Source organism: Pempheris klunzingeri, chromosome 22, assembly GCF_042242105.1.
Source record: "Pempheris klunzingeri isolate RE-2024b chromosome 22, fPemKlu1.hap1, whole genome shotgun sequence".
NCBI lineage: Eukaryota > Metazoa > Chordata > Actinopteri > Acropomatiformes > Pempheridae > Pempheris > Pempheris klunzingeri.
The window spans coordinates 1,843,390-1,852,127 of NC_092033.1; the positions used below are offsets into that span (position 1 = coordinate 1,843,390).

An 8,738-nucleotide genomic window follows, 5' to 3' on the forward strand; every position below is an offset into this window, starting at 1 on the left:
GTTGATCTGTATAAAGAGACAGGGCACAGAGACGTCTCCACCACAGCATCCACTGACAGGTGAGGACACAGATGCAGTGGATCCATTAAATACTTTGATGTTTTATTTCAGAGGATTAATTAAATATATTACTTTGTTTTTTTTTTTTATTAATTAATTTGCAATCTGTTTCTGCCCTGCAGGTGACAGCACAAAGACTCTCTCCTCAGTCTGAAAGGATTAAGATCATTTAAATCGGCTGAACTATGAAGACCTACACCACCACCACCGCCGCCGCCGCCGCCGCCATATCCATCCGCCGCTCAGCTGCCACCATGCTGGCTCTCCTGGCGCTGCTTCTGATTGGCTGGGCCGAGCAGGCAGCAGCGCTCCCTATCGACCAGCCGCTGAGCGAGCCGCTGAGAAGCCCGGAGACGTACGAGGCCGTCCGGCTGGTGTCGCAACACGTGAGTGGTCGATTTAAAACAGAATTTAACTTTAAATGTTGGTTTGATTTAATGTCACTTTAAATTATTATATTAACATTTAGGTTTTTACATAATCAAATAAGAGTTTAGCTATTCTTTTAAAATAATATAAATACCTATTTACGAGTAAAAGTTGTAAAAACACCGTTAGTCTTACAACATTATATTTCACGACTACATTATTACTGCGTATCCATTAATTTGTACTAACTCAATATAATTTAATGTATAGAAATATTAATCAGTAAAGTAAAGTCAAATATCTTAGCTGCCTTTAATTAGGGAATTCCAATTTTATCATCCGAAATCTGGCTTTAAATCTGAAAATTTCATCTTTGATTCAAGCACCGATCTTGTTAAATGTTAAACTTGAATTTCACGTCCTCTCTCAAGCTCATATATCTAAAAGTCCAACATTTTTAGCCTCATGTTTTCATTTGAACAACTTTCTGGGCTGAATGAAGCCTGAATAAATGTTAGATTCAGCATTTCATGGACAGATTTTTAGATGTCGAATGGTTTCAAACAACATTTAGGGTCTTCGGGTTATGTTTTTGGGGGAATTTGGACTGAGTATCTGCTCAATATGTGATGCTAATTGAGTTTTTTGTGTCCTCAGGCTCAGAGTCTGCAGACAGAGGACGACTCCAGCATCAGGCTGATGCCCAGAGTCAGCACTGACCAGGTGAGAATCACCTAAACGCTGCCGTAAGAAGCAATAATGAGAATAACACTGAGGGAAACGCTCTCCTAACCAAGCCCGACCTCTGACCTCTCCACCTCCTCCAGGACCACCTGAAGATCTGCTGCCTGCACGCCAACATCCTCGACTTTTACCTGCATAGCATCCTGCGTCACCGTGGCAACGACCACACCCACATGGAGCGGCTGAAGACCGACCTCACCCGCGTCAGCGAGGACCTGCAGGCGCACGGCTGTGTGAGTATCGCTGCTGGAGATTTTCACTCTCATGCTAAATGTGACGCTAGAGCGAGCGGGGCGGTTAGCGTAGCTTAGCATAGATACTGGAAACGGGGGGAAACAGCTAGCCTGGTAACAACATGCAATATATGGTTTGTTTGATCATTTTTTGGGAGAGAAATACACTGATTTGCTTTGTTACTGAGAGTTAGCTGAGAAGATTGAAACTGCAGCCAGGAGGCGGTTAGCTTAGCTTAGCATAAAGGCTGGAAATAGAGGGAAACAGCTAGCATGGCTCTGTCCAAAGGTAACAAAATGCTATATTTGTCTTGTTTAATCATTTTGTGGGGGAGAAAATGCACTTAAAATCTTTCTTAACAAGATTTAGCTGAGAAGATTGAAGCTGCAGCCAGGAGACGGTTAGCTTAGCTTAGCATAAAGGCTGGAAATAGAGGGAAACAGCTAGCATTGAAACAGATAAAACTAAACTAAACTGTACAAGCAACAAGTTTTATGGGGGTTTAGTGCCGGAGAACTTCATATCCGGGAGCAGTGAGCCTTTATGCTAAGCTAAGCTAAGCTAATGATCTGATAGCTGTAGCTTCATATTTAGCTCACAGACACAAGTTTTTTTTTTCCTTTATAGTTATGATGGAGCTGCTTTTTTTGTTTTGGAGTGTGTGTATGTGTGTGGTGGCGGTGTGGTCGATCTTAACAAACGATAACACCTTTCTGTGGTTTTGGTTAGGGAAGGTGCACACACACACACACACACACACACACACACACACACACATAACAGCTGCTAACTTCTGCTACCTGTCTGTCTCTCCAGAATGTGACTCACTACCACGATCACCACCACGCTGTGGAGTTTCGCAGGAAGCTCGCCGCGGTAAGATTGAACTTTTATTAACGTTATTCAGATATGAAGATCCATTTTGTCTCTACCGCACGTTATTATGTTTATATTTTTATATTTTTATATTATATCAAGTTTTTCCTCTGGAATAAATGTAATTTTTTAACCTACAGTTTTTATAGGACGCACTGTGGTTACTGTCGTCAATTATAGTTTAATTTATAAGTACAGATGCCTGCTTTCCCACAATAATTAAACATTATTTAATCTAATAAGACAACAAGATAATTAAAGACATCTGCTGTTATTTTTTCATTTCATATCATCAATAAGAGCTGAAATGATCAATCAATTGGCTCATCAACAGAAAGTTTATAAAAAATATCATGTTTTATTGAGTCATGATTCATTTGGTTGATTTCAAACATCTTTAATGTCAGAAATCTGCCTGTAAATCTCCGGTCAGGCTGCCGTTTAAATGATTAGTTGATCAACTGATCGATAATTTATTGGTTCCAGCTTCTAAAATATGATGATTAGCAGAATTTCTTCAATTTAAGTGACGGCAAATTGAATGTTTTTGGTTGATCAGACAAAAAAAAGCAATTTAGAATCGTTCTCTTTGGCCATTTTCTGACTATTTATTGATCGAACTGAATTGATTAATTAAGAGAATCATCAGCAGAGTGATTGATAATGAAAATAACTAATAGTTGCAGGCCTGTTAGCGACAAATCCTGTGAGAAACAATGAAAATTAGCCATGAAAAGTCCAAAATCTCTTCCTGTTCCCTGTTTTCATGATTCTCAGTGCATTTTGTTGGGGACTATTTTCAGCGGCGGATGAATCCACATTATATATTCCCACTGTAATACCAGACTTCTACTCAGAATTCTTGGTTTTGATGCGTCTCTATTGTTTTTTTTTTTGGTGTCAGATGGGGCGCGAGCAAGGCATCAACAAAGCCGTGGGAGAGATCGCCATCCTGTTCACGTACCTGCAGGACTTCTGCGTCAAGCCGAGAAACGCCACCGGCGCCGCCGCTCACTGACGCCTCGACTGTTTCTACTGTTTCTACTGAACACTGAGCAAACAGCCTTCTATTTATCATATTTATCACCTTTTATACCAACAACTTTTATACTTTATTTATTTTATCTATTTAATTTGAGAGCATATTTAACATTTTTTATGTGAACGTACAATATTTATATTTGACTGATTAGTTATTGATCTATTTATTGATCAGTGTGTCTTAATACCTGAGCTGAAGGTGTTGATCATGTTGCCATTTTTATGGCTGGTTATTATGAAGGTTACAGGTCACAGTATTTAAATGTTTGACAACTGACTGCGAAGAAAAATCTACTTGAAAATAAATAAAGTTTGGTTTGAATATAAACGTCGGCTCGTCTGTCCGCTGGTGTCGAAGGAGTTAAAGGAGCAGTTCACTGTTTTTGAATGGCGCACTTATTCTCATTCTTATTTCCCACCGTTTAAAGGTGAAGGTCCAATAAATCCAATAAAGACAAGACAATAAAAAGTGAAAAAGCAACTGAAAGCAAACAATGACAACATAAAGGCCTTTTTTCATGTGATTATACATTATTTATATTTTTTTGAGCCTTTTCTCTGAAATACTGACACACAAACCTGACGAAAGTATTGTTACCCTGAAACCAGAGAGCGTTTCACAGGCGTTTTTCCTGCTGATCAGTGTTTCTGCTCAGATTCAGCTGGTTTGGTCGTTAAACTGATGTTGGAGCTTCTAACGGGATCAAACGGGCCGCGGTTCTTCTTCTGCTGCTGTAAATGTGTTTCTGACGGGATCAAACGGGCCGCGGTTCTTCTTCTGCTGCTGTAAATGTGTTTCTGACGGGATCAAACAGGCCGCGTTTCTTCTTCTGCTGCTTTAAACGTGTCTCTAACGGGATCAAACAGGCCGCGGTTCTTCTTCTGCTGCTGTAAATGTGTTTCTGACGGGATCAAACAGGCCGCATTTCTTCTTCTGCTGCTTTAAACGTGTTTCTGACGGGATCAAACAGGCTGCGTTTCTTCTTCTGCTGCTTTAAACGTGTTTCTGACGGGATCAAACAGGCTGCGTTTCTTCTTCTGCTGCTGCTTTAAATGTGTTTCTGACGGGATCAAACAGGCCGCGGTTCTTCTTCTGCTGCTGTAAATGTGTTTCTGACGGGATCAAACAGGCCGCATTTCTTCTTCTGCTGCTTTAAACGTGTTTCTGACGGGATCAAACAGGCTGCGTTTCTTCTTCTGCTGCTTTAAACGTGTTTCTGACGGGATCAAACAGGCTGCGTTTCTTCTTCTGCTGCTGCTTTAAATGTGTTTCTGACGGGATCAAACAGGCCGCGGTTCTTCTTCTGCTGCTGTAAATGTGTTTCTGACGGGATCAAACAGGCCGCGGTTCTTCTTCTGCTGCTGTAAATGTGTTTCTGACGGGATCAAACAGGCCGCGGTTCTTCTTCTGCTGCTGTAAATGTGTTTCTGACGGGATCAAACAGGCCGCGTTTCTTCTTCTGCTGCTTTAAACGTGTTTCTGACGGGATAAAACAGGCCGCGGTTCTTCTTCTGCTGCTTTAAACGTGTTTCTGACGGGATCAAACAGGCCGCGGTTCTTCTTCTGCTGCTGTAAATGTGTTTCTGACGGGATCAAACAGGCTGCGTTTCTTCTTCTGCTGCTGCTTTAAATGTGTTTCTTGGATGTATTTCCTGCTTTGTTGTGCTGCAGCTACAGACAGTCAGAGTGTTTCTCCACATCCCAGATGAACCATCCCAGATGAACCTCTGGACGTCAGCTGGCCCTCTGACCAGCTGACGTCTGGTCATTCAAAGTCTGCATGGGGGCTTTTATTTTGAAAGAAAAAGGCCCATGCTGTGGTCCACACACTCAACAGATCAACAGATAAATGAATGATAGTTAAAGACTCCTCAGTTAGATTCAATTAAAGGAGCCGAACACTAAAAACTCTAAAATCATTGAACTTCATGTTCACTTGTTGTTTTATAGGTTTTCTCTTTTTGCTTTTTCCAAACATCGACGGATGCTGACGGACTGAAGCTCCTCAGCAGGCGACCTGTTCAAGGTTATCACACACACACACACACACACACACACACACACACACACAGAGGAAGGAGTTAATGCTTACTGAGGTGTACGGTGGGAAATAGGGCAGCGGAGGATCAGGATCGTGCCAACATAGAGCGAACAACATGTGTGGGAGTTTTGAAGTGACTCATATGCCGACTGTGACTGTGTGTGTGTGTGTGTGTGTTTGTGTGTGTGTTTGTGTGTGTGTTGCCCTTTAAGATCCTTTAGGTGACATTAAACCATGAAATAGTTTCTCAACAGTTGCTGAGCTGTGAAAACATGAACCTGGACAGTCGTCGGCAGAGAGAGCAAATCTGGTCCCTCAGCAAGAATACAAAATAAAAGCATGAAGAAATAAACTAAATAATGAATAATGAACTTTGGCAGTGAGACAAATAACAAAAATAAAATAGATAATACAACAATAATAGATTAAAAGAATTACATTTAAAAATGATTTTAAAAAATAAGATGAATAAATACAATTGAATGAAAACAGTAAAAATTGATCATCATTCATTAATCAGTGAACAATAATGATGTAAAGTCTGAATTAACATGCTGCTGCTGTTTTCAGGTCTAATAAGATAAATAACACAAATATTAAACATAATTCACACTGACGAGATAAAATAATAATAATAATCAATATGTATATCAATAATATTGATTCAATAATATTGATATAAACTGCCGTGTCTCCATTAGCTCAAACCTTCTAATGAGAAACATCTATTTTTATACATTTTAAACACTTTTATAAATAAACAGGAAGAACAATTTACACCATGTTTACCAAATAAATCATGATATCTTGTGAAATATGTAATATTGATAATCATGATCAGTTTTATCAGATTAGATTAGATTTTATCTGATGGAGCACACACACACACACACACACACACACACACACACACACACACTGACCTGTATATTTCTTAAGCTGGTGCAGAAAGCTGCAGAAACCACAAGTAGATGAGACCTGATTACCTACTTTCAGTAGTGTAGGTTTGGTTTAAACTCACCGTGTGTGTGTGTGTGTGTGTGTGTGTGTGTGTGTGTGTGTGTGTGTGTGTGTGTGTGTGTGTGTGTGTGTGTGTGTGTGTGCATATTTGCGTGACCAAACAACAACTAAGATGTAAAACCGAGATGTATTTGTCATCAGTCTTACGGTTCCCTTTTGATTCATTCGCTCCTTCTTGCCCTCCAAACGTCTTTTGATCACAACATCATAAATTAGAGATACGATAAGATGTTCCTCCATTAGTCCTAATAAATATTAATACTAATAACTAAGAGAAATTCATCTTAAGCACATTTTAAGGACACACCTGTGCACCACTGTAACCTTAAAACCTATTGAAGCATTAATAATAGTAGCTCGACACCTCCAGTCATTTCAATGAGGCAGCGGCGGCAGAGGGGACCGTCGCTTTGAAGCTTCGAGTTTGGCTTCATGGGCGCCGCCATCTTTGTTTTTTTTTGGAGCCAGAAATGAGGTTCGTTCCACAACATCCGCCTCTGATTGGTTACTCAGCAGGTAGCCCCGCCCTAAAGCCCCTCCCCCCTCTTCCAGGTGTATCTTCCTCTAAATGGACCATAATTTACCAAATGAACGTCCTGCTGTGCTGAAGAAGACTGTAAACTAGAGACTGAGAGCAGAAACTGTTCACTGAGCTGATAAATCAGGAGAGAAGTCGGCTCATTTCCTCATTGACTTCCATCCAATCAGACTTCCTGTTTGGAGCCAGTGGAGTCGCCCCCTGCTGGACACTAGAGAGAATTCAGATTTAAGGCTCTTCGGCATCGGCTCCACCTGTCAAACCTTCTTTATATGGTTTATAGTTGCCGCCCACTCGTACGCAAACATATTTTGCTCTGCCAGCTCGCTTTGGCCAATCAAAACGAAGGAGGTTAGCATCGCAGGTTAGCATCAGCAGAGCGAGGGAGAAGCTGATGACACATCCATGCTGTCGTCATGTGGCCTTAAAACCAACAAAAACCTCCCCGGTCCTCATAGAGATAGAAGAACAAGAGGCCCCCCACACACACACCTGTGTCCCTGACCGCTGCCTGGTCATTTAGCTCTCAGTGGGGGGTCAGCAGGTGCTCTACCTGTGTGTGTGACGTCATCGCAGGGGATTTCCCACACAGGCGACACCAGGAAGTACTAAAACAACAGCAAACTTCCCACCGTGTGTGTGTGTGTGTGTGTGTGTGTGTGTGTGTGTGTGTGTGTGTGTGTGTGTGTGTGTGTGTGTGTGTGTGTGTGTGTGTGAGAGAGATAAGGATCTATATTTAGCCGCCTCTTTGTGTTGAACAGACAGTAGCAGGAAAGTGACCTGAAGCTGAGACAGATCACATGACGACGTCACGTTCAGGGCTGCAAAGAGGGCTCCAGAGACGTTCACAGAACCAAAACACACAGAAGGTGAAACATGGAAAACTGTAATATTATATATCAACGTTCAGTCTTAGTCTTTCTTCTAGTTGAACAGCTCCTCGTCTAATTTGGAGCTTCGAATGTAAAAAAAAAAAAAATTTCTAGTTGATATATTTTGAATATTTAGCTGAATTTTCTTGCATTCGAGACAAATTCTTAAAGAGTATTTTCATATTTAAGCTGCTAAATGTGACATCAAGTCAAGTGTTTGATGGAGCTGCCTTCTATCTTTGTCCACCATCTTTTCCTAAACCTAACCAAGTAGTTTTGGTGCCTAAACCTAACCAAACTGCAACGGAAAACTGATAAAAATGAAGGAAAACGGAAATATAGACATCAGCGTCGTTAACTATTGATCTCACAAATATATAATATATTATATGTTCAGCTATAATAACCTTTTTTATTGTGTATCCGTCCGTCCATCTTGTCAGGTTACGGTACAACCTACCTATCTGTCTGTCTGTCTGTCTGTCTGTCTGTCTGTCTGTCTGTCAGGTCCATGTGACACTAAAGGAGTAAAACTTTTACTCCAGTTATATTTCTAATCGGCTCCGTGGCTCCGTGGCTCCGTGGCTCCGTGGCGTCTTGGGGCCTCTGACCTTGTGTAAACAGACCCGTCTGCTATGTGGGTCGAGCGGCGGCTCTGAAAACTGCTGCGTGGAAAACAAACCCACACAGTCACCGTTTCCTGAAGCCGCAACCTACTTTTATGGGACCACGCACCCAAACGGTGAAACCTGGTTACCTAAACAAGCGCCGCATGTGACGTCATCACCACAGAGATGATGGCGGATGATGATGAGTTATATTTTGCTGAGTGATCAATAAGTCAGAACCAGCATGTTTTAATTCATCATTCGTCTCGTAAGAAGAAGAAGCAGCTCAATTCAATCCAGTTGAACCGAAAAGACTTTATTGGCAAAGAAAAAC

The 8,738-nt window shown here is 41.3% G+C and overlaps 1 protein-coding gene across 1 annotated transcript; it reads left to right on the plus strand.

Annotated features, from left to right (window-relative positions):
- Positions 1 to 245: 245 nt before the first annotated feature.
- Positions 246 to 3,573, plus strand: LOC139222152 (interleukin-24-like). The gene is made up of 5 exons (XM_070854130.1): positions 246 to 446; positions 1,087 to 1,152; positions 1,257 to 1,406; positions 2,224 to 2,283; positions 3,188 to 3,573. The coding sequence occupies exons 1-5, from the start codon at positions 246 to 248 to the stop codon at positions 3,299 to 3,301; spliced, it is 591 nt and encodes a 196-aa protein (XP_070710231.1). The 3' UTR covers positions 3,302 to 3,573.
- The last annotated feature ends 5,165 nt before the right edge of the window (positions 3,574 to 8,738 follow it).